Genomic DNA, 27,055 nt, shown 5'->3' on the forward strand with positions numbered 1-27,055 from the left:
GTGAAAATTTGTGATGTGTCTGTAAACTTCTATTGCAGGTTGTGCACAAGGGAGCCTTCAGCTATTTCCTCCTGCAGTTAACAGCCTCAGAGGAGTGCGTGCCATAAAAACAAATGCATTGAACGCATCTTTTCAGTAAACAGCAGCACTGAATAGAAGCAAAGAGGTGCTGTAATGTTTACTGTTGGAGTCACTTACCTCTAAAAGCTTCTTTATTTTCTTATTTCAGTGCACTTTTGTCCGCCCTGCCATTCAGAGGGAATAATCAAGTTAATGTGTGGATTTATCAAAGGAATAAATTGTTTATGTGCATTTTGAGTTTGCTAAAAGGCTTAAACAACGCTCCGCGCGAGTAGTTAGAGACTCTGCGTTAAGAGCTGGAGGTCTGGTCGTCTTATTGCAGTTTTTGAAGGTAGAGATCATCTCTGGAGATAAAAGCTATGAAACCCTGGTCTCCCTTATCACTCTGGAAAAGATGGAGCTCTGTTCAAAGTGAGATACAGCACAGCATAAGAAAATTAGAAATCTATTCTTCAGGGTAGAATTTCTGGGGGGATTTAATTTGCATCTCGCCTCCACGTTATAGATTCACTGCTATCTGTGAAATTACCATTATCTGAGAGGATCTGATGGAAATCTGTTTTTTTGCACCAGGGTGGTTTCAGTCTCTGGGGCTCCTCACGGTGTCACCACTAGGGGACACCCTTGTAGACCTGCAGCCTCTCGAGCTGAGGTGAAGTATTTATCTGGGAAGTCTAAGAACCCACAGATGTTCCTGAAGGACAAATTCATCCAAGCTCATATTCCTTTACTTTTTAATTTTTTTTCACTCCTAAAACATTTATGTCTTATGCGTTATTATGTTTTACATGCCCACTTTGAAAATGTGATATCCCTGGTGTAATGTTGTCTGGGTTTGGTGAGCGGAAGGGAACTAGGAAAGCCCCCAAAAAAAGTGAAACTCTCCCAGGCTGTGAATAGCAAGGCCACTTGAGCCCACGGAGAAAGCGGGTCCTTGAGGCTTGGACATGTGGTGTGGTTTTGTCGGAGGAAATGGGATGTATTTGCATGGACAAATTCCTAAGAGCCAGGGTCTTTCCCAGACTGAGGGAGGAGGATCAGAGTGTTTGAATTGGCGCAGCTCTGTAAGGCCTACCAGGGCCTGGGCTGCCTGCAGTCACAGTGTGTGTGTGTGTGTGTGTGTGTGTGTGTGTGTGTGTGTGTGTGTGTGTGTGTGTGTGTGTGTGTGTGTGTGTGTGTGTGTGTGTGAGACCATGCCTCAGGGCTGCCTGTGACTGCTGATTGCACACACCGCACCTCATCACTGCCAGTTCATTGTTCCATCACAAAACATGTTGTCATGTAAAGTGTGATTGCATTTATTATTATTATTATTATTGAAGTGATCTTTTTTAACCTTCTAAAGTAGTGGCCCAGGACTGATTTGGTGTGGTCCCACCCTAATAGTTCAAGAATGGTACGAATTTTGCCGGGCAGTGCAAGTGAAGACGCTTTTTTTTTTTATGATTATTCTTTAAAGTCAAATTTGTTTTTTACAGACTTTTAAATCTTAAATTTGGCAATGTTTGATACAACACAAAGTGCTATATGAAACAGAAATGCGTTTTACTTTCCTTTTTAATTTCACAGCAAGTCAGAACACAATTTTCCACTTTTAATCAAAATCAAAACTGGGTGCATATATATTCCTTAAACTTAGCTAAATATAGCATTTTTTTTCCTAAGAAACATGACTCAAATTGGTTTATTGTTGATGAGTATAGATAGTTTTTCTCTAGGCTTAGAAAATAAAATCACTTGACCTCCCCAAAAATCTGGAGACTTTTCAATATAGCAATGTTTGCATAAAACACAGAACTAAATTAAGACTTGCCTTTCTCTACAAACTATAATATCTTAAGAGAATACCTAGCTGGGCAACAGAGTGTTTACTGGCTTTCTTAAGTAATTTGGCAAATCAAAAAATACATCTCAAATGTAAAATGTCTGTGCATATACAGCCCAATGACTAAATTAAGAATAATGTCGATATTAAGTTTGGATTCAGATGCTGGATTTGAGCTGTTCTATCTCTAAAATTAACTAGTCTGTGTTAGAGCTGCCATTCTAAATCATTAGCTAAGAAAACTTCATTTGTGTGATTAACTCACACTCAGGTGAAATTTAAGGGCATAAAGTCAGATTTATTTCTCCCACCATTAGTCGGGGGCAAAAACTTGCATCTGAGAGAGTGAGTTTCATATCTAGCTTCCACTTCTGGTGAAAATCTTCCTTCGTTGAGAGTACATAGGTTTTGGTATTTTTGCTCTTTTGGCAGCATTTACAAAACAATTGCTCAAACTCTAAAAAAACAGACAACCAGGGCATTTTTTTAGTAATTGAAAGTACTTTCAGCAGAACTGTACGCTGCATGGGATTTAACTCATGGCTTGGATTCTAACAGAACTAAAAACCTTTTACTCAGCTTTCTGAGTTTTTTTTTTTTTAAGACTGGGAACCAAAGCAAAGTATGGTTTGCTTTTAGGATGTGACTCATCACAAACGCACAATAAAACAGTGAAGTCACTGTTTTGATCCTTGTCAGTTGGGTGATTTCTCAGATTTGAAAGTTCTTTCTAATATTTGCAGCTACAATTATGTTAGTACTTAATCTGATTTTTCAAGGTTTAAAGTTTAAGGCTCCCCTCTGTGTCAAACATTTAAACTTTTTTTTTTTTTTTTTTTTTTACATCTCTATGTCAGGCCACAGTTCTCCCATCCTCTGTGTGCCTTCATGTAAAAGGAGATCCTCCTGACAGGCTTCTCCCAGCTCCATATGTGACACGTTTGGCTCTTTGTTCTCCCCCCAGCAGAGGCCTTTTTTTCATCCCATCAGGCAGATCTTCCTCTAGACTTCTCCCAAGAAAGACACTCACTGAGTAATATTATTCATTCCAAATGGTGGTGTTTGGGAAAAAAAAAAAAAAAAATTGAGTCAGCAGTGGGATTTATAGCAAGCCTGCTCTCTGAAGTCACATGGTGCAACATCCTTTGATAAATGCAACACTGTGTTGTGTCACTAAAAGCCAATTACACCATGCTTTTTATGATTGATCTGCTCTGACAGTACTGGATGGCATTTAAATCAACGGCCCCCCGAAGCCATCTCCAGGCATAAACGGTGGCGGTTATCGAGGGGTGGAGAGGGCTGCGGCGGGTTATGGGTCCTTTAATCTAATTTGCTTGGTTGCTGAGTTGAGTTTCGAGATCGTATGTTTTGAAAAAGAAAGCGGGAAAAGCGGCGGAGATATCCAGCAAGCCTCTGCTCACTCAGCTCGGTGAGGCTTCTCGCTCTTACAACTTTGATTGTCCCCCGTGTCGACAGCTCGATCCACAGCTTCAGAAGTACAAGGCGCACACTGGCACTCATAAAAGCGTGTAGGGAGGTGTCATATTGAACGCGGGATTGCTTTTTAATCCCAGGCACATTGACTATTCTTGTCAATAGAGCCCCAATACAACTGCCAGCTTGAGCTTTTTTTTTTTTTTTTTTTCTCTCCTACAGGATTCTTGCTGGGCTTAATTTTCAAAGTGAACGCACAGATGCCAAGGAAGGGTTTTCTTTTCTCTCTCTTTCTGCCCCCCTCCCCACCTACCACCCTGCCACTCTCCTCAGTCGTCCTGGAAGTCGGCGCCAAGAGCAACGTGCGTGAAGCAGAAACGAACAGCGGGGATGCCTGTCCACCTGTTTCTCGACACTCAATGACCTGATGGAGAATATTCCCCTCACCTGCTCTCCTCTTTTAATTTTTTATCTCCCATATCCAAACTTCTTTTCGCTTTCGTTTATCTTCATCATTTGAGAGGGCTCATGAAAGTGAGAACTGTCTCTGGTTGAAACTAAAAACACATGAAATGTTTTTTTTTTTTTTTCCCCTCTCTCTCAATGTCAAAGAACAAATCTTCCCCTTTCTTGTCTGTCTCTCTGTTTGAATAATTATGATCTACATCATTAGACAAGTTCCCCCCACTGTATCTAAATTAGAGTGTCTCCTTTTAGGCCGGACATCACAGGTGTTCCCGTGGTTTCATGTCTCAAGAGGCGGAAATCTTTTGAGGATACTGACTATTAACCCATGCTCTAATCATGTAGTCTGAAGGGGGGAGGGGGGGAGTGGGGGTACAAAATCTGGCAGAAGAATGAATTAATACGACCCGCCAAGGAATAAGTGAAGAAAGCGGCGAGTGTCCATTTGCGAGGCTTACGTACAACTGTCATAGTTTCTCTCTCCGTGGCGCAGCCCCCTTCATCTCCTCTTGATGGTGTCATGGAAGTGAGAGGCGTGAAAGCGCAGTGACACTCCACGAGCCCGTTCCACTCGCAGCCGCTAATTCATCATGACAAATGTGCTCAGATGATCTAGCCCAGCAGCACTAATGGGGAGAGGAAGAGAGCGCACTTCATTTGCACAGGACCCACTCCAATTAATCCATCCAGCTTTACTCTGGGCTAATTGGAGCAGGGCCCTCCCTGCCTGTGTGTTGTTAATGTACCCGACACAGTTTTAACAGCGCCTGTTCTTAAAGATCATACTTTTCTTCTTTTTTCTTTTTTTCTTTAGGGAGAGGGGGAGGTGATGTTGTAGAAGGTCTGGTTGAGGTTGTAGGAAACCTGCTCCTGGTGTCCTTAAAGCCAAGGCCCCCCCCCCCACAAACATTTGTTCATAACGAGCTACGAGCGGCTCACATTTGCATCCTGTTATATTTTTAGGCTCTAATTGTAACCCTGTAGTTACTTTTCAGAGCAAATTTGCCACAAATGTAAAACGACACGTTTAAACGTGTCAGGCTCTTTGCCAGAGGTAGAAAAATACATTAACAGCAAAATAAATGCGCAGCAAAATGCATAGAAATTATCCGACGACTGTCAGAAGCTAAAAGCAGCATCACTACCAGCTTAAAAGGCTCTTTTGAAGTGTGCTCACATCTTATGTTTTGGGTTGTTTTGACTACAGCGGTGTGTGCGCGCGCTACTATTTCTGTGTGTATTTTTATCCCGCGAGGCGCGACGTTGCTTTGGCTCGCCGAGGAACCTTTAACGCCAATAGCGCGTCCTTTGTCTAAAGTTAGAAGAGGGCCGGCTGTTAATTAATCCATCAAAAATTGATTTTGATCTCTTGCGGCGCTTTAAACTTCTAATACTCATCTGATCGGCCTTTGAGGAAAGCCAGCCGCTGATCCAGTCTTTAGCTTTTTTTTTTTCTTCTCTCTGGCTCGCTGTCAGACGACGTCCTCGGTGCGTGATGTGCGACTTCATATTGGAGGAGCCGCGCTGCATATTTGCATTTTGAAAAGTTGGTCTGCGTGTGGTAGAAAATCTAGAACAATTGTTGGCCTGTCAGTTCGGCTTTATCTTAGAAAACTTACAAAGGTTTACCTCCTTGCCATACACGGGTGCCTGGGTAATGCTGCCTCCTGTGTCTGCAGACATATTTTTCTAAAGGTGTGTGTGGCACATCTGTGCAGCTATTGTTTATTCATGGAGTAAACCCTTTGAAATGTGTTAAGATACTTCCCACTCATTATAAAAATCCTGCCACCCATGGATTAGGACTTTGATGTCACCAATCCTGCTTCAAAGGCTTCTTTCACTGCTATTAATCACAGTTTAGCCTCTGAAGATATAGCCAGAGAAAACATTTGGACATCTTGTGCAGAAACTTTGAAATGTTCAGACTGTCTTGCATATGCTATGCTCATATCCTTTCTACTGTGCGAGTGTGTGTCTGGTTGACTGCTGTGCATGCAGCTGCACTCCTGAGTCCATGGGATTCACAGAGATTTAGGCTCCTTCTGAACAGCCTTTTATGAGGCGGCTGCTGTATGAACACGAACACCGACGTGCAATTCCCTCAGTTTGATGTTTTTCAGTATTTCTCAATAATCGTTTCGATCATTGTATAAGGCCATTAGAACCGCTTAAACCTTTACCTGTGTTTTTCACAATCCCAATGAGTTGCCAACATTGTAGAAACTCGTGGATTTCCTGTTTTTTTCTGTGCGATGAGGTATGGGAATATGAGCATTACGTGTAATTTATGAATTTCAAATGGCATCATATGTTGTTTGTGTTTTTCACATGTAATCCAAGTGGACATCATGTAGTTTACTGGTTTCACACGTGAATCCCTTCTTGTTTATGTTTAAAATCGGCGTCACGTGTTATTATTATTTTATTATGAAGCACTTTTTGATTTTTATCTGTCAATACTGCCATATTGATAAAAATGTATTTTACTACTGTAAAATTTTATATTCCACAGGAAATCTAGCGACGTCCAGGGCTCGGGTCACCGCTGCCTCCAGATCTCTGCCCCCTCAGCTCGGCTCAGGACGCAGCAAGGTGAGGCACCAGTGGCACGAATCAACACATACTGCTTTTTATTTGTTGCTCACAGGCATTGCCCCATAAGAAACACGGTAAAAGGCTGCGACATGAAGCATGGCCATGTTAATTGACTACCCTGTTGGCTGTCTGGCTTGTGGTGATGCAGGATTGCCATCTGTTATTTGGTTTCTGCAGATTGAAAGGCGTATATCAGATTTACAGACTTTTCTTGTCAACAGATAGTGAGGTGTTCGGTAAAAATAATGAATGCAATTATGTTGCGCATTAACCAGCTTCATTAAAGTGGTGTATCCCGTCATGTTCAACTATATTTGTTTATGTATAACTTATCTACTTGTTCCCAACTCATGCTTTTCTAAGATTTTTAGGTTTGCCCAAACTGTTCCTTTAAAGCAGCAGACCTCACTTAACATGCGCTTTTGTGGTGTTATTTTTTTTTTTTTTTCTGTTTTCAAGTACAGAATTTGGCTAACTAATGCTATGTTAGGGTCTAATTTATAGTTTAATTTGATTTAATTTATGTATGCTTTACATACAAATACTCAACACTTATTTTCATTCCTGTTGGGAAAAGGTTCTTTTATTGCATTAGGTATACTTCTACCTAGTTTTATCTTTATTAACATTTTATAAAGGTGGAGCATACAAAGACACAGATCTTTTCAATGGTTATTGTCCAGAGTACTCTCCTATCTTTAGCTCAATCCATTGGTTTTCTGAAGGATTTAGGTCTGAGGACTGAGAGTTTTGGAAGAAGGTTGATTTTCTTCTGGTGACTGTCTTATTTACATTTGATCAAACAATGTGGCTCCGTACCTAGCAGCTTTCAGCAAACTTGAATGTTTAAGCCTGTGATGGTGAAACAAAATAAGTCTTTTCCTGCACTCTAACGGGAAATTTTGGAGATTTTTGCTCACTCCTCTTTTATTATCCTGTTTGTTGAGCTTTGTCAGGATAAACTGGAGTTGTTTTCCAGCCTTGTTTTGTCACAGTTCAGGCTGTTTGAACATTTAAATCTTTCCTGTGGAATGACATTGGTGAGTTTAGGTGAGTAGCTTTTTTTTGACTCGTGACTTCCTCGTTTTCAGGAGTGGAAAAAAAATTGCCTATGCCGTTTCCTCAAGGGTCTGTTGCTGCTGTGAAGCAGCACTGAATTTTTAGTTACACAGGACAGATATATATAATGCTGTATTCTGTTCTATCTGCTTCTCTTACTGGCTTCCATGTTTCCATGCTGCTGCTCTTTTGCTAAGATAATATATCAAATGCTGAACTCTGTTTTTGGGAATCCTGGGAACTCATATATGATTGGCTCAGGAACCAGGAAGTAAACATGGGCTACACTCTGAACCGAAATAGTTCCTGGACCGTACCTCTAGGTGTGAAAGGAGAAAAACTCGACTAATGCATATTTGATGGAGTGGACCGATTGTTTATAGGGAATGCTACTTCCATCGGGTGCCAAATAAGAATGATTTTTGTTAATCTTACAGCAAATATCTTAGTTATTGCTCTTTTAATGATGAAGGTACCCAGACACATTTAATATAAAAATCTTTCAGCTATGTTTATTCAGGGATTCAAACTCATTTATGCTCCTCCATAAACCAGCCAGCTACAGCACCTCTTTTCTAATCTGCATACAGGCATCAAACACGTATGCTGCAGTAGTTCATAGGAACAGGTAGACAAATGTGGGTGAATATGCTGATGAAATATTGTATCGTAAAACCCGTAAACTATCAGGAGTGAAATCTACTAAAAGGTGTCAGACGTATGTTCCTCCCAAAAGATATCATAATGCTTCTGAAATAAAAGATGACTTTTATTTAGCCGTTTTATACATCTTTACCAGGGTTGTAAATGTGTTTGGTGAACTGCCTAGCCTAGCTCTAGATACATGAAATCACCTGATGGTTCAAAGTAAAACCCTCCTTCATGTTGAGTGTCTTCACTTTCTGTCTGTCCGTTTCTCTTTTCCTTTTGTTTCTGGGATTTTCCGACACGTGCGGCACTCAAAGTCTCCAAAATACCTGTTGAAGGTAAGACTTTAGTTACAAACAGTACTTACTACTTCCCAAAAACTGCAGAGCAGATCCAAATTGTGAGTCGTTTTTTTTGGACAAACACAGCCCTGTGAAATCAGCTGAACGTTATTGTCAAGTTTGAATTGTGTGCAGCTTCGCTTTCTAACTTCAATCACAGTCTGGCAGAGGAAAATGTAAATCATCTCTTTTGAACTATTTTCCCCACACAGCTACAATTCTGTGTTATCAATGTAAACAAATACTCTGTGATGTCTCTCTTAGATTAAAAAAAAAAAAAAAAATCCCTCTTAAAACTAGACACAAACACAGACCGCATTTTGGGAAAAATAACCGTGGAAAAACATTCCTTTTCTTTGATGAACTTCCACCATCTTCAACCTACTCACTTATTCTTGAAGGGGAGAAAAGACTTCCTAATAACAGCTCAGCGGGACTGATGCAATATGTATGCTGCCTTGTTCTCAATCAGAGCTGGAGAAAAGTTGACAGGAACGGACACTTATAAAAAAAAGTTGCCAGATTAAAGTGGTTGCATGCTTGTTAGAAAAGTGGAAGTGGGTCCCAGATAATCGTTTGCTCTTCTGAAAGCAGATCATACACAAGTACAAAGTGTGAGAAGATCTCATCCTGTTCCTGCACCCAGAGAGCATACCTTTCCTCCTTTGAGCAAGAGTAAAATAAAGTATTCAGATATGCACTTTGCTACATTGACTTGCCATAAAATATCAATTGCATCATTAATTTTGATGAAGCTATGAAATGCAAGGGCTGTTAGAAAGCTTAAACTGTGTCCTCGTTAATCCGTCGTCATTCAGATGACTGTCTGCTTGGTGACGGCAACTCTTATTACCTGGAATGCTCCGCAATTTTCCCATGCCCCTGAGCAGTGCCAAATTATTCTCTAGATTGTTAGCTTTAAGTGTTTATCAGCTTTTTGTTGTGTCGACGGGACTGTTAGTGCAGCTGTGTATTCCCAAGTTGCCTGTTTAGAGGAAGGAAAGCTGCTATATTATCTGTGCAATAATGATACTTTTATCTCCGCAGAGGCCGCAGAGGACAACCAGGCGGCAATTAAACAACAGGGCTTTCAAATCCGCCGTGTTGGGTCGGACCTGTTTTTGTCAATGCGGGGTTGTAACTGTGAATGTTTGTGTTCAGGTGGACACAATGGAGATGATGCGTCACCCAGAAGAAACCACCAGCATGCGGAGGCAGACCGTGGCATCCTACTTCCGTGTAGGTGTTTTTTTCTGATTCCTCAAAGTACCCAAAAATGGATATAAATATATGTATTTTTTCCTTAAAAAAACTGATGGAGACTCTTTATTAACAAAAAACATTTAAACACATATAAAAGTTCATGTCGACTTGCTGTTTAGATTCTGAAGGGCGTCTAATCTTCTTAGAAAACACATCTAAGCCCGCAGTCTGTTTTATTGTGCTTCATGCACAATTGATTAACTTCCCCTGTATCAATAGCACCCGATAGCAAAATCATAGAAAAACTGGAGATAGTTTGAAATACACTAATACTGACTCTGATACTTTACCAATGGAAGCTAAATTAATCCCTTTTATAAACAGGGATGATGATAAATTATCACCATGAATGATTATTCATGCAAAATTAACTTAGCTCAGTCTGAGGGATTGCTGCAAAATCAATGATGCAATGAAAGCGACTGTTCACTGTGGCCACATGCTCTTTCAGGAGTAAGTGCTGCAAGTCAATGCCTCGATGCAATCTGTTGGGTTTCCTTAGAAAGCAGGTGGAGGATTAGTTTCTATTTTATTTACATTTTATTAGAATGGCGTGTTGAAATTTAGTTTTATTTCTCAATATTGAATGTTAAAACCTCTGTAAAACTCTATAGTAATATCCACCTGTATATTATATTCGGTACATATCCAGCTGTAAATTTAGTTCACAACGCTAGTTATCTATATATTATATTCATAGGACAAATCTATCAGTAAAATTCTGTTTATAATAGTATCCATCTCTATATTTATTCAGAAAAACCCATGTCCTGTACTTATGGAACCATTGTTTATCCTGCACTTGCTGTTATTTCACTTCTGGTTAGACCTAAACTGCATTTCGTTGCCTTGTACCTGTACCTGTTTAATGACAATAAAGTTGAATCTAATCTTATCTAAAAGACTAGTCCTCCACCCGATGTCTTGCTGGATGAATAAGAAATTAGCTTTAACATAGAATTAGGTCATTCTGAGTCAGTATTCAGCTTTTACCGCTAACTTCAGCCTAGTTTATCCCACTGCCACCTGCTCTGTACACCCTGCGCTGGGCTCTGCTGCTGCTGCTGCTGCTGCAGTGAATGGAGCCGTGTCCTCTGCTGTAAAACCTCTCCATGTAATGAACGAAGCTGGCCGACAGACCTGGTCCGCTAGGCCTATTAAATTAATCGAGTTTAAACAGACATGATCATCCCTATATTAGGCAAATGGTGTTCAAACAATCACAAAGGCTGCGATACCACGAGCAATAAAGTGTAATTTTCTGTTGTAACCCACTAACTGAAAGATGAGGTAACGACTCTTCTTTCACTTTTTAACAAAATATCGACATCTCTATTTTCACGTCTAGATGGTTGGAAAGAACTGGATCTGCTGCTCCAGCCCAAAGCGTTCTCCCAGCACGGGGGCTGTAGTTTCTGTCAGGGAGATCTAGTTTGGCACCACACCAGCTGAAATCTGTGTCCATATATGCCGCACATTCGGTCACACAAAAGATAATAAAGTCTGGAATTACAGGGTTTTCAAATCAAGTTGCTCAATCCCTCACCTCACTGATAACCTCGGTAGCCACTGTGACAGTCGTCGGTAGCGGCAGCCATTGATGGCAGCAGCATGTAGATTCTAGCTACGAAAGGCTGATGGTAACCAACCAATAGGGAGCTGTTGTCCCATTAAGACCCACCCCTCCTCATTTGCATAATGAGGCAGAAACGCATACAGAAATGGAAAAGGGACAGGCATAAATAAATAGGGCTGAAGAAATAAATGGGGTAAAAAAAATACAAAGGAAAAATAAGACAGACAAAAATATTAAAACATACAAATAAATACATTTAAAAATTAAGTAATTAATAAAGTAGACAATTATAATGAAAAATAAAGAAATTATGTGATTATTAAAAAGAAGAAATAAATCAGCTCATTAAAAGATATTTACATTTATGTCTTATTGTATAATTTAATTACTGCTTACATTTATATATTTGCTGTGTTTTGCATTTATTCTAGGCTTATTTATTTATTGAGCATCTATTTATTTCTGTATTTATTTCTGTCTTTATTTTTAATTATGTCAGAGTTGGTCCTCCATATTTCTGCACTCAAAGATAAAAGAGAAAAAAAAACCACAAGCATCAAGGAAAGCAGTAGATGTGAGACTGGAGCTCACAGATCACCAGTTTTCATCATGACATCATTTTTTTTTTTTTACAATATTCCAGCATAAACAAAAGGATTATGTTCATGCATTTACACATTTAGACGTTTTCACTTTTTTGATTGTAAATATCTCAGATCTTAGTTGTAAACTTTTTTACTCTTTACATTCCTATTTTGTAAGTTTTCTAACATCAGGAAGGCCAGTTTTCAATTGTTTAAAGAATAACTCACCCCCATAATCAACTTTTTTTTGCTAATAAACTGTTAACATGTTTTTTATAGTGCTGTCTACATATCCTGGTGATTATTTTGACAATTTACTGCATACTTGTTTAAATCCTGCTTTAGCGTCTAAAACCGTCTGTGTGGTGCCCTCCTAGGGTTAAATGGTGGTCTTGCATTGAATATTGAACCAATATTGCTATTGGTTCAGAAGATGTTTCGACATCATTTGAAGAAATTACGTCAAATTTAAAGATGAATATATGGATTTTTGTGTTTTCTTTTTATGGTCAGAATACGTGACTAGGCCCCTTTAAATCTGTCACGTATTTTACTGTTTTACATCGGGCTTCCTGGAAAAATTTGTATTTTTTTTCTTCACTTCGCACAAATCCATAGAATAACAGTTTTTAGTGTTCTTGCTCACCTTCCTCCAATTTTTTCATTTTTAATTTGTGTTGTCTTACTCCACAGTACTCCCTGATGGACTTGCTCTCTAAGATGGTGGTGGGACAGCCACACTTTGTGCGCTGCATCAGACCCAACGACGACAGGCAGGCGTTGCGCTTTTGCAAGGAGAGGGTGATGGTGCAACTCCGCTACACCGGCATCCTGGAGACGGTCAACATCCGCCGACAAGGCTACTCCCACCGCATCCTGTTCGAGGAGTTCGTCAACAGGTGGTAGTGGTAACAAGACGGGTTTGCATTTCAGCTCCGCGTCGCTCTTCTGTGTCCTCCAGAGGGGATGGAGAACAAGTTAGCGCCGCTCTGTATCACACAGAAACACGAGTTCTTTAATTAGATAGAAGTTCAAGTTGAGCCGAGCAAGAGGCTGAGTAATTGGCAGTCATTAGTGATGGAGCAGCACCTAATCTTAAGACCACTTTAACTGGGTGGATACTTCAGTCTGGGAAATATGGATAAAATTCAAACAGGGTGGAACTATAATTATAAGGGGAGATGCATTTTAATGGGTTTTCTTTTACTATTTATAACGAGAGTTTGTTCTTGCACCAAATGACCTGGAAAAGCTCAGACCTAGCCTCCCTGTCCCACCGGTATTATGTCAGAACACAATTAAAACAAGCTTCATCATTAGAGGAACTTTACGTAAGGCCGCTCTTCTTCTAAAAAATGAGGAACATGGTCAGATTACTCTTACTAAGAAACCGCACAATGCTTTCAACACGGCTCGTCCAAAAAGCGCAAACATCCCGAGTCATTTCAAGGCTAATAAAATAAAAAACATATTTAGACAAGTCTAAGAAAACTCCTCATATTTGATCCGCGTTGCTTTGAAAAATATTCATCCGCTTCTAATGCGGAGGCTTCAAAATGATGTGAAATTTAATTAACTTGGGCTTTTGGCCAGTATGAACAAACTTTGAGAGGACTGGTTAGTCTTTCTGCTGAAAGGAAGCTTTAAAGTGTTAGTGAGCTGAAACTTTTAACGTGAGTTCATGATGCTTCCGTGCATGTCCTACTTTTGCGCCTCGTACCACAGTGTTTATCAGAGGATCGTGCGTGACTTGGCGTGAAAATATTTTGTGTTGTCTTCGCGCGTGTGATTCTGCCTGCTGCAGGGTGTGCTGCTGTAGTTCTAACCTCGCTCTTCAGTCCGCATCATCCCACCTGAGACCGGCCGGGGTTGCACAGACGGACCCGAATGGCTAAACTGCACCTTTAGTGAAAAACTGATTTAAATTTGTGCTCTCATATCAAAGGCTCGTCTGATGTTGCAGCGCTTTGTATTTACCATCAAAGAAATAACAGGTATCAACAGGAATTAGTATGAAAGGCTTTAGACCAAGGCGGGGAGGGGAGTTCAAAGAACTTTTTTCTTCTTGTTGTTCTTCTCTTTTTGACCAACTCCGGAGTGCTGGAGATGAACCAGGGGCTCCGGAGCCTTGATGTCCTTGTGCAAACACTCAGAGCCACCCAGTCCTCTGCTGCTACTCTGTAAACTACAACAAAAGAACCTGGATTCAGACAATGCGAGCAAGAAACGGCAGTGGGACGGATGCATGAGGATAGGTCTGAGTTGACCGCATCTTTAATGACCTCTGATATAAAGCTTTATTAAACAGAGTCGCAACAATGGGCCTCTGTTCTGTCTGAGCTGCATTTCCTGACCAGCTGATTTCCAAATTTACTCAGTCTCTTAAACGGAGTTTAGGTTTTTTTCTTTAAAGGCGGGAATGTGTTTACAGGGAGCTACATGATACATGGGATTAGTAAAAATAAGAATAAGAATTGTTTTTTAAATATTTAGCATTCGTGTCAACTAAAGAGGGAGTCAGAATTAAGTTTTCTTCTTATTGCATTGTTATGGATGTTTTTTTTATTATTTTGTTGTTCTTGAAAGACAACATCCTTCAAATGAGTACCCTTATTGCAGTTTCTATGAAATAAGTAAAATGCATGTTTGTAGTCTCTACTTTAGCTTTCTGAGTCCACTGCCAAAATTTCAATTAGAAATCCGTTACTTTGTTTTTCTGTGGTATAAATGTGCCATGAAACCAAGGTCAGTGCCTGCTGGCCCCTGTTGAAAATGGGAACAAGAAAATGGGTATTTAAAAATTAGCAGATGGGTGTGGATATTTTTACTGTAAATCAGGATATGGCTACGGATAAATAGTCACTTGACCGTATCTACAATTGAAGCATTGATTGAAAAAGTTTAAAACCACTGGAGCTAAGAAAAAAATAAGTATAATGAAGACCCAAGTTTATCTTGGCCCCAGGAACAGTGAAGCGGATTATAATGGAGTTAATGAAACATTTCCAAAGCCTGTTGTTAGAGAACTGCAGTAGGGGTTCCAAGAATTGTGGATGACGGTGTAGTTAGGAAAATCTTTAGTTTCTGATATATATAAAGATAATCTTGTTTAGTTTTAGTCTTAGTTCGTCTATAGAAGTGAAAGATTTCAGTTTCTGTAATTTCACTTTGTTTTTCTCACAGGTATTATTATCTTGCGTTCCGGGCTCACCAGATGCCTGAAGCGAGTAGAGAAAATGTGTTTGCTATACTGGAACGGGCCAAACTACAGGGCACGGTGCTGGGGAAGACAAAGGTGGCAGCATTTCATTTTTAATCGTTTTCCTCCTAAAAGTTCAATAGCAGGGAAACCTGAGTTTTTGAAAGAGGTTTTCGCATTATCAATCTGCTAGAGCAGAACTAGAGCGTGCTGCATGTGTCCTTCCAGGTGTTCCTGAAGTACTACCATGTGGAGCAGCTGAACCTGCTGCTGCGGGAGGTGATGGCGCGAGTGGTGGTGCTGCAAGCTTACGCTAAAGGCTGGCTCGGGGCCCGCCGGTACCGGAGAGCGAAGGACAAGAGAAACCGCGGAGCCGTCGTCATCCAGTCAGGTGGAGTTCTGCGAACCTCAACAGGAAACATTCAAGCCGAAAACGCGCAAACGAGTCCTTGTGTATTCTTTTAATTCTGCAATGATGAAACAGTTGCAGTTTAGCTGTGAAGCCGATTACTGGTCTCTTTGTGGTCTGCGAATCTTCATGAAAGAGATAGTTCGATAACCGCAGGTTGACCCACGAGGGTTAAGAGCAATGCTTCAGAGCAAACAATAAGACCTCAGAGAGTTCAAAGGGAGCCGTTCGGCGGCCACCTGGTTTAGCAGTGTTTTGAAGTGGGATCTTGTGTAGTATGTGCAGTCTATTTTGTTTCACAGAGGCAGGTCAGCAATCTCTCTCACACGCGGTTTCTCACTCTACCCCTAGCCTGGAGGGGCTACCGCGCACGGCAGAATCTGAAGCGCATAAGAAAGGAGCGGGAAGAAGCTGCGATTCGCATACAGTCAGGTATAACATGTTTGTGTTTCCCTATGAGAAGCATCGCATGGTGACGTGTAAACATGTGGATTGTCTCATACAACTCTATGTGGGTGAAATAAAAAAAAATAATAATAATGTGGACAAGAAATTGTAATTACTAATTAATTATGCATAGAGAAACGCTTTTGAAAGTTTGGGCAGCATTTGGTCCCCGTGTTTCTGAGGAACTGTGCACACTGAGCTCCGTCTTTCCTTTCATCTCTTTCCCAGTAAAGGCAAGAGAGGGGCTTATCCCTTCTGTTTCCTCGCTACTTCCTCTCTCAAATTCCTGGCCTATTACACAGCTCTCACATACCAGAAACAAGATGCCTTTTTATACTGTCAACCTTTTCATCTGAAATGTAAATTAATTCTTACTCAGTGTGCCTTGACGAAGATCAAAGTGGGCACATTAACCTTCCCAGCCCCAGCCCCCCCGATCCTTGGAGCCTCTCAGTGGAGGACAAGAGAGGGTGCCAAAAGGGGCTGGAGAGGGGAGGGTAAGGGGAGGAGATCTGGCATTGTTTCCTCTGGCTCTCTTAAGGGCTGCCCTCATCTGGCACATGGAGCTTCTCAGTCGCCTGCACACCTTGTGTAAATGTGCTCCATTAAGCCCTTGTAAATAAAGCTGCTGAATGGGTAAACATGGTTTTGGTGTGAGGAAAGCCTCTCTGTCGCAACTGCCTTTCTTTTCAGACAAGCATGTTTGTGTGTGGCCGCCGGGGGTTCACGGGATGGGGAGGGGGTAAGAACCTGAACCTGACACAAGTGGGGCCTCAGCCCCCTCCACCACCCACCCCTCCCCTCCCAGCACAGCACTCAAGCACATTCACATTGTGCGTTCTCTGCAGCTTATAGCCTTTGAGGTGGGCTGCATTTGCATCTTGAAAATAAACAGATGCCTTTCAAATGTATGAGCCTGGTGGCCTCTCAGATCTCAGCAGGGCCCGAGGGACGTGCTCGCCATCGATCAGATTAGACCATGCAAAGTAGAGCCATTGCTCAACAATGTACTTGAGCGTTCTTTTCCCTGTGCATATAATTTTATCAGAAAGACACAAAGCGGGCCAGGGGAGTAACTCAGCATGCCTCTTTTACCCTCCATCAGAGCCTAATAAATCTCAATAATCACACAAGCACAGCTTTAACGAGCACTAAACTAATTTTATTTCAGGTTTTTGATTTGTCTATATATGTACTGTTTATGCAGGGGATACATTATAATATTATTAAAAGGTCAACTTATTTCAGTGACTCAATTCACTCAGTAAATTAATTGAGAGTTCTAGCCCTTATTTGTTTTATGATAATTTTCTGCTTACAGCTAATCAATATACATCATTTAAGATTGGAACATTACCTCAGACCAATACAATATCTACATTTAATACCTGCTTAAAGGTTGTTGCTCTCAATGGGTGCCTTTAATTTAACAAACGAACCTCGTCATCTGGCTCATCCAGCAGTGTAGTGACCAGTCAGGGCAGATAAAGTAGGAAATTCTGTCATAAGCTGATTTCTCTTATGCCATTTTCTTTTAACAGGTCAGAGCTATCCACATAACACAAAATTAAAACCCTCTTATATAAACAATGAAACACTGTAAAATGTCAAAGTCCAAAGAAATATTGATCAAGACTACCATGAGATCTATAGGTCGGGTCTCCACATGGTGTTGTACAACATGGACAGGTGACAAAAGTGTTTTTATCACGAGTGAGCACAGCTGATGGCGGCGTCCTGTACAGTTTACAGGGGCCATCGAGCACGCCAGGATCACGGACCCCAGAGGCAACAATGTCGCGATGAGGCTGGAGGGAAGACCACCAAAGAAGAACAAACAAGGTGAGCTTTGACATCCACTGTTACTTAAGATTTATGGCCATCTACGACATATTTACGTATTTCGAGTCATTTCCTTTTTTTTTTTTTTACTTTACTGTTTACTTTTAATGCCGTAAAGTGTTAACTGGGATAATTTGTGTAGCAGGAAGTCTTCCTGTTTTTGCGTTTATCCACCTTCCCTCATTAATTGAACTATTGCCATTACTTTCATGTCCTGCCGCTGTTTTATTTCTCAATAAGAGAAACTCATTCTATGTTTAACCGTGTTTCTTTCCCTGACAAAGTCACCAAAAGAATAAATTATGGCCATCATCTACGTTAACCACGCAATTCTCTCATACATGAAGCCAGTGGCAGAGCTATTTCTGCCATTAGCTCTGTGTACCCCGTCACTTTTTACCTTAGAAAATACTTTTATACTAGGGCTTCCCAATATATCTCAATATCTTTTCACATCGCATTAATATAAAGAATTGCTTGGACTGCAAGAACTATTAGCCAATTATTTAAGTACCATCCATTCACACTCTCTATACCAGTAATATATTTGATCAAGATACTTGTTGTTCATAGTTTTCTGACAGCATTTTTCCAATATCTGGATAAAATACTCACTATCTTAGTTTTACCAACATTATGGCATCCCTCATGTCTCCCTGATGTTGTGCAACCAGTGTTTCTGTGCCATTTGTTCGAACCTCCCATACCATTGCCTCGGCTTCCTTGGGAAGATAACATTTTACCAATTAGGATTACAAGATAAAGCTAATTTGACTTTATTGTAATATAATTTCAATTGAATTGGGGTTTATTTAACTGGGTCTGAATGTTGACTGTATGACTTGATTGCATTGGAATATATTGGATTAATTTGAATTGAATTTGGACCAAATTTGATTCCATGTAACTGCATATGACTTAGACCTGTTTGTCTTGTAAAGTGCCTTGAGATGAAATTATATAAATAAATCTGATCCGATCTAAATTGAAGGTCCTGCATCATAAAAACCCCGTCATTCATTTTTAGCACTCTTGGAGGGGCTACATTCAGCATTTAATGTTTTGCTGTTTCCCCCCCAGAGGATAAAGCTCCTCCCTGCGCACCGCCTTTCTCCGTTTTTATAAATGTACTAAATAACTTTCCACCAAGATAGCACACTTGTCTGACCACAAATAGGGCTGGGCGCTGCACTGGTCTCCAGATGTACGAGCTGGGGGCTTTGTGTTTATTCAGCACATGGGCAGGCCAGTCATTAAGAAAGTATGTGCGAGGCATGAGAGCAGCCACTGACTGAACAGCATCAAATAGGGGGGTGGACAGCTGCTTTAAGCTCTGGCTTTTATCAATTATCACAAATACCCTGAATTTTTTTTCTGAATGATTTTAGATCAAAGTTTTTTTTTCTTTTTTTCCAGTAGCTCTCCATAAAATATGCTAAAACACATTAAGGAGTAAACTGAATCACAACTGCCAAAAGCCTTGTTCAAATCTTTGAGTTTTTTGGTCAACACGCATCTCCAGATTTCAGCTCCAAAATACTAGATTTACACATTTGAAAATGTTGTGCTTGTAATATACTCAAACTGAGCCGTGCCTCATTGGGGATTTTTCTCTCCATGTTTACAATCGTATTCCTCGGTGAGAGAAACTTCAAACCTCCACTTAACAATTCTGTTTAATCAGTGTTGGAATCACTCCATATATATTTATTTTGACATGATCTGGCCCATTTTTTTTCTCCCTGCAAGATCTATATCCTCACCTACATGCTGTTCTTTTCCCTTTTGATTCTCCTCTCCTCCGTCAAGCCTCAATTCGGGGCTTTGCATCCAAACACCATCACTAGTTCCAAACTGGAGGAGATTTTATTCCTCCAGACTGAGAGCATGCCTGTTACTGCCATGTATCGTTGTGTCTGTGCACATGTGGGCTCTTTGGTGTCTGTTTTTTTTTTTTAATAATGCAACACAAGTGATCATGCACAGAAACATATCCCCATTTTGTATCTTGCAAATTGCATAATCCCGAGTTGTTAAAAGATAAAACGACAGCAAAATGACATGCGCTGTGGAGATAAGAGGAGGACAATAATCCAAAAAATATCATGACTTTTTTATTGTAAAATCAAGATGGCATTATTTTTCACAATTTTCTGATGTAAAGGCACATGTTAGTAAAAAAAACAACAACAAAAAAAAACATTTCAGAGCATTTAGGTCAAAGAACATTTCAGCAAGGCTTGTACCACTTTACCAACCTGTGTAAGGCACGATTAATAATTTAACCAACACTTGTGATATTTATTCCCCGCCATGGCTATACTTTAAACAAATGAGGTATTACGATAATGAGCAGCACTCGTCCAAACGGCGTTTTAACTCAGGGAAATATGTTGTCTGAATTTTACCCTCATGGTAAGCCACATCTTTGGAAATGTATATCTTCTTGTAAATAAGGCAGCAGATTGCCGTTTTGCTACAAGAGCAGGTAACCTGGCTAATAGGGTGTTTGCAGTGATTTAACAAAAAGTACCCACCGGCTAGCGAGCAGAACAAACAACAAGCGTAACCAAGGCGGCACATGCAGGGATACTGGAGAAGGTACAGCTTACAAGCAGTTATTAAAGGAAGATAGGATGCCTTTGAAACAAACAAAACAACAATTAATCTGTGGAGTAGACCCAAAGCAAATGTACTCCATATAAAGTATGATTTATGTTTACTGTGTAGATTATTTTTGAAAATGTAAGACAATGTTTATTGGTTTACTGTTGAAAATAGATGCACAGCTGACGTCTGTGGAAACATTGGTGGTAGGCTTAAGCTCCTTTTCCACCGGCTCGGTTCAGCCAGGCTCTAATTGGCTAAGCACACTTGCAAGCGTTTCAGCAACAATTTTTTTTTTTTCAGGGGCGGGTATCTGGGTCAAACTGAGTGTACTCGAGTGGAGTTTTGACGTGAACACATTGCTGCTCAATGATTTGCCAGAGGCGAGGAGAAACAATAAGGTTTTCTCAGAGGAGGTCCAGAGAAAAGTTGAACAGTAAAGTGATAACATTAATATTCAGGACCACCATGAACAGAGTGGGTTAAACCGAAAACTCATTTTACTATTTACAAACCATAAACTATGCCTGAAAAGAAGAAGGATGCTTCTGCTTTTTAAATGCATACAGGCACGATGTATCAGACCCGTTTTGTCTCTAAAGACTGTTTTGAATATAACCAATGAAATATAACCAAACATAACTTCCTGAATGTTACGGGCGCCGCCATTTTTATTTGCTTGATTTCCTCCCTCAATCCTAGAGAGCAGTAGTACCGCAGATCGTCACTAGGAGGCGAGGAAACCAAGGAACCGAGATAGCGTGATGTGTAAACGGTCGTCAGAACCAAGCTCGGCATGGTTAACTGATCCAAGCTCGGACCGAGCTCGGCATGGATCGGTTTAACAAAGGAAGTGTAAATGGGGCTAATGTCAGCGCCCTATGGACCAGCACCGCAGACTGGTTTGATGTCAAACAAAATAAAATGATACGACCAGCATAAAAACATTGGTATTTTCTAAACATAATACTAATATAAATATTCACACATATAAAGTGCATTGAAAATACAAGTCACCATAATGCCGAATCAGTGGGAGACACTAACACCCAAACTGTATTTCTAATGTCTACTACATAATTTTGTTTGGGTTTTGCACACAAATAGGATGTTGGAAAATTACATCAGGTTGTTTTGTGCTCTTGTGTTGATTTTAGGGTATTCTGCTGTCCCCTTAATCCAGAAAATCAGCATAGTTGTTGTCTCGAACATCCTTTGAAGGCTGCTGTCATTGGGCTGCCTCTCCCAGAAGTTACTGCAAATGTCTTTAGTGGCCATCACTAGTGAATGACTTCTGTGATACGGTTAGCCACCAAGTATGAGGCTCTCTGTGCACTTACATGTGTCGATGTGGTGGTCCTCATTTGACCGATATGCATCGAGAGTGAGACCATTTCTCAAAATAAGATATATTAAAACAGAAATAATGTAAGTAATCTATTCTTTTTGTGCCGCCCGGCACCAATTAATCCACAGATCAGGACCGCTGCTATAGTCAATCCTGTGATCTCTGTGCTTTGGCAGATAGTCAAAATGTTGCAATCATTCACCATCTTATATGGTCATAATGCAGACCCCCGGTGCAGCTCCATAATATTTATTGTTATCAAATTCCCTCCCTAGGTGCAGCCCAAAGGACGAAGAGGTTCACCCACATGACGTGCATGAAGAACATGTAAGTCACAGAACATCAATGAGCATTCTGCTCCCTTTAAAAAAAAAAAAAAAAAACGTTTCTCGTCTACAAAGCAGCTTTAACCCAGATAATTCTTTGGGAAATTTTTCGAGTCCTTGAGACAAAAGAGTTCTCTTGCTCCAACCTCCGTCTCAGTGGAGAAGACAGGGTGGTACAGGAACGGGGAGAATCAAAAGGCTGGAAATTCACGGCTGAGAATAAATGCTCGCTCTTCCCCCGAGGTGATTTGTCTTTGCGCTCCTCTTTCTACAGATGTTAGACCCCTTTTTTAGTAAAGACCTGAGGTTCTTTGGTAGCACTTTGATATCCTGCTCGGATTCAATATGTGAAATAGAAGAGCCACTCCGTGACTTGGAGCACATCGCAGGCTTTGAAGTCTGATCCAATTTTTGCTGCTCACCATTTGATGTTGAAAGGATGAAATGAGGAAAATGTACAGTTTTTGCCAGTAACTCTGCTGAGCATATGTAAGATTAAAAAAAGCAAAATCCTTTGGAGGATGTACTTAGAAATGTTAAGCAGATTAATACTTTCCTATAGCTCTTTTATTCAAAGATAAAATTAAATACGAGAGGAAGTCTGTATGTGCTGTTTTTCTCCCCTGTCACAATTAAGTCAGTGTGCTGCTTGTTTGCTAGGAGGTAGGACCAGTAAAATGGGGATATGCAATTGCATTAGCATTTGATTAACATTGCAAAGCACATTAATGGGTCTCAGTTATATGAGTGCCAAATTGTAAATTGTAAATAAATGAATGCAACATCTACATGACTAATTTGAAGGAAGAAAAAAAAAAAAAGAAGAAAACACACGAAGGCTTGCTTTAACTTGTATGTATTCCTGTGGTACTTTCTTTGACATTGCTCTTCTGGGTGTGTTTACACCTCCTCTTTCAAGGTTGGCCGTGACAGCCGAGACAGACAAGTGAAAGACTTCAAGAGAGACAAAGGCAGCGGAGAAGACAGTGGAACGAAGCCTTCGAGGGAGACAGCCAGGCTGCAAGACGTGCAGTGTAAACAAGGTAAGCCCGGGCGCAGAGCTGGCGGGCGCAGGTAATTACACAAAGAGACAGTAGAAATCCCGCTTTAATGGATAAAGTGCCATTTTTAATACGGGAGCCCTTTCAACCTTTTCATCTCAGCCAATCCCCCTACTGCCATTTTTTGTTGACAGCAGAAAGAGAGAGAGAGAGAGCTGCATTTACGGGTGATCATTTCTGCAGCATTTTAATAACCCGGGTCAGCTCATCACCAGCCTCTCATGGCAAGCGGGGGGGTGGGGGGGGGGGGTTTGAAAATGGCACGAGCGCATCAAAAGCTCTGATTTTCCCACGTGGCAGTGCTCTTCGCTTTGGATCTCATCAGCGACTCTAATAGACCTGCACAGTGACGGTGACATGAAAACACACAAACCCTGATTTGTTGAACATATGTTTGGTTTGCTTTTTGCCCCAGGCGATGAATTACATTAATTCCTGCTGCCTGGAAGGCTGAGTAGGTGGCTGCGCGGGGGGGGGGGGGGGGGGGCCTCCGATTATGGCCGTCGCCCAGCCCACCACTGCAGGGGCAGCCTGGGTAAAAGTGCCCGGCCCTTCATTAAGGTTGTTAGAGGGGTATGAAGTAAGAGGGCCGAGATGGAACAGCGTTTAGCGGTGCAGCTGAGAGATTACGGGGATTAAACATGATAATGTAACACAGACAGGGCTCTCCAGCGGGCCCAGGATTAGTGTCAGCACGCCGCAGCAGGTCTGGGTTAGATAGCGGCTAATTCGGTAATGCTGCATACAGGTGACCCCCGCTCCCAGGCTTCATGGCTGCTCAGAGAGGCGGCGTTTGATGAATTTATGGAGTCAGAGTGATTATAAGGAGAAAGCACGGCTCTTTGCTGAAATGTGCCTTTAGCCTAGGAGCCTTCTGTCAGGAGTCACACATTTCTGAAGGAGCAGCTTAATTGCAGCTGTTTTTCTTCTCCTTTTATTCAAAACTTAGAAGGATGATGCAGGATGTTTCACTTCATGCTTAAAAACCACATAACTATTTTACAGTTTGCTCTACCCTTAAATGACCAAATAGTTAGAGATCCGCTAATCAAGGATTTTAGTCTGATATTCAATTTCTAGTTTTCTGTTGTTTCAAGCCTTGACCAGCAGATGATTTTAGGCATTTTTGATAACTATCATTTGTATCCCTCAAATAACCTTGAAATCTTTCTGCAATGAGAAGTCATTATTCGTTTTAGGAGCAGATGCAACAAGAGATCTGTTGCTTTAAAACAGGGTTTGAATTATTTAAAATAAAGAGAAAATGACTCTAGAGATGACATTTTAAAATCTCGTTATCTTATGTCTGCATTTAGCACGATTAGCGTGGTTAGCTTGAGTAACTGTGAATAACAATGTTAGTAGTGCGTGTAGACCCCGGGTGTCCGAACTTTTTGTCATAGAGACTAAAAATTTCACATAGAGGCCACAAACAGAAATATATTTCTTTAATCAAAATTAAATCTTTTTTTTTTCATTTTTACCTGCTCAACAATAAACTAAACACAATAATTAATGAAACAAGATAATTAGTCCAATATCTGTAGAAAAGGGATCTGTAATTGATTATAGATTTAAAAAAAAAAAAAAAAAAAAAACACAGCAAATGATATGCTACATTTTTGAGTTGATCATGCTTTTGTAGTTTGTGTTTGTGTGGATTTGGCCCACTCTTCTTTATTTTGACTGGACCATGCATCATAAAAGTTCTGCAAAAATCCCTCGAGCAATCTCTTCTTTCGTGAATTGTGATTGAGGGCCACCCAAAATTGCTCAGAGGGCCACATATGGACCCCGGGCCGCACTTTGGACACCCCTGGTGAAGACCTTTAACTCAACTCTGAGATTTTCAAACTTCTGCCAACATTTATAAATCAAGACTTTTCTATCACATATATAAGTGGAAAGCTCAAAATGATAAAGAACACGGGACAACTTTGCTGCGATACATTTAGCCTACCTGGTATCTGCTAAAGTCGCCTCAGGGTCAGCTCCCTCCCTCGCCGACACGTCCCAAAGATAGATAGCACCTTTTTGTCTGAGCTGCACCTGTAAATGCCACTGTCGCAGCATATTCATGCTATAAATGTTCCTCAGCCAAGAGCCTTGTCCTGAGTCTCCTCTGCTCTTATTCTGCAGCTCATCGGGTGCTTTAGATGGGGGTCACATATAAAGCAAATAAATTACTTAAAAACTCCCATCACAGTCTTGTAATGTGTATAAATGTATGTTTTTGCTGTTCACCTAAAATTAAGCTAAAAAAAAAAAAAAAACTCTTGTAGAAAATTCATCAGACACTAAACAAGGAAAGAGCATCCAGAACACATTTCTGTATGGTACATCTATTACGCTCTAATCACAATCCCAAATTTTTAAGTAAATTAGCTTTGCTCTTTTAGCAAGAATGATTAAAGCCTATTGATCGCTTGTTTAATGAAATGTCTTTGAAGGTTATACACTTTTAGGCCTCATGTTACAAAGGCCCTTGTGGTAAAGGCTGACATTTTGCGCTGGTCTTGTTACCTCCTGTGATTTATCTTGTGGGTTTGAGGTTTCAGTTCAGACCAAATGGGACATTTCTGCCTCGGTGTCGTTCTCCAAACCAGTATTACAGTTCTTTTTCTTGTTAGGTAATAAGAATAAAAGGCATGGCAAACATTTTTTATTTTTTTTTGGCAATTGAGATATATTTAAATTGCCGGTCATCTTCACTAACTCTATTTTGTGTGAAGGGTGCAGAGATTTCGAGGCATTCGTCGTTGCCCCTTTTCCCGCCTCGTTTACATTCTGAGGTCTGCTTGTGGCGTCTTCAGGAAACCCCATCTGAATATGTTGAGGGAGGCCACGGTGGCTCAGGCACCCAGGGCACGCTTTGATCCCCGCAGATCTGAGGGGCCTTTGAGCGAGTCGTGGAAGCCTTGCCCCTGCCAGATGTTTGGAGAGCGAGCTCCTTCCTGCGTCTCATCCTGCTGTCGCCTCTGGTGATCGCATCGGGCTGCAGCTCGACCCGCACTGTTTTGGGACACCAGTGGAGAGAAACAGAAAATTAGCCGTGGAAATCGAATTACTCCACCCCTCCAGACACATGCACTCACACACACACTCTGCATGCTGCCTCCGTGATGGTAAAGCACGGGGTGGGGGTTGACCTGACGGACGCTGGGTCTTTTCCACACGATCAGACTAAGCTGGGATAGATTTGTTTCCTTTTAAACCTGACAACAAGCTAATCAGGCGCTCCCAGTTTTTAAACAAACTCACACTACTGCATTAGATGGTAGAAAAAAAAAAAACAGCATTAAAGCGCTTTCTGCTCCTGGCAACACCAACCTTTGATTCCCGGTGTTTTGTCAGTAAAAAAAAGCCACACATACGGCGTGTTGTCATGTAAGCTGCACATGTGAGAGGACGCCTTCCTTCGTCACCTGTCAGCCGCCCGAATATTAACACAGCACGTTTGGAAAATGAGTCACAGAGGCGTGCGGAGAAAGAAAGCTTTCCGCTAGCAAGTGGCAGATATGATCAGAGTGCTGCTTATGCTGCTCAGCGTGGTAAACAGGATGGTGCCGAGGATCAGTCAGAGCTGACTTTATGATTTATGAAAGCCGAGCTACTTATGTTAACAGGCTTTCTGCAGATTATAGTTGTGGTAAACATTTGTGTCAAGAGAGAGACAGATAAAGTGGAGCCACAACTCAGAGCCCAATTACTTCTGCGCCTTAGAAGGTGGTTAACCTGGTTGTTCAACTAACAGGAAGGCGTCAGAAGTTTAACTTTAGGGCTTTTCTTATGTCCCCCCTTCTGTTCATAACAGGGTTGAAGTCAATAGGAATTGATTTTGTGCGTCACCCTGAGCGATCCGGGCTTCATAGCTGCAGCTCTTACCCCCACGGAGGTCACATTCACAGCTACATCTTGTTTTCTTTCCGTCCTTCAACT

The 27,055-nt window shown here is 41.0% G+C and overlaps 1 protein-coding gene across 1 annotated transcript in view; it reads left to right on the forward strand.

Annotated features, from left to right (window-relative positions):
* Positions 1-27,055, forward strand: part of myo3b (myosin IIIB) — a 116,666-nt gene that overhangs the window by 62,701 nt on the left and 26,910 nt on the right. Inside the window, exons 24-32 of the mRNA XM_036139273.1 lie at positions 6,324-6,403; positions 9,616-9,693; positions 12,571-12,776; positions 15,061-15,172; positions 15,305-15,467; positions 15,837-15,917; positions 17,678-17,774; positions 22,005-22,056; positions 22,975-23,098. Coding sequence (XP_035995166.1) covers positions 6,324-6,403; positions 9,616-9,693; positions 12,571-12,776; positions 15,061-15,172; positions 15,305-15,467; positions 15,837-15,917; positions 17,678-17,774; positions 22,005-22,056; positions 22,975-23,098 — 993 coding nt within the window. The remainder of the gene's footprint in view (positions 1-6,323; positions 6,404-9,615; positions 9,694-12,570; positions 12,777-15,060; positions 15,173-15,304; positions 15,468-15,836; positions 15,918-17,677; positions 17,775-22,004; positions 22,057-22,974; positions 23,099-27,055) is intronic.

Source organism: Fundulus heteroclitus, chromosome 7, assembly GCF_011125445.2.
Source record: "Fundulus heteroclitus isolate FHET01 chromosome 7, MU-UCD_Fhet_4.1, whole genome shotgun sequence".
In the NCBI taxonomy this organism is placed as follows: domain Eukaryota; kingdom Metazoa; phylum Chordata; class Actinopteri; order Cyprinodontiformes; family Fundulidae; genus Fundulus; species Fundulus heteroclitus.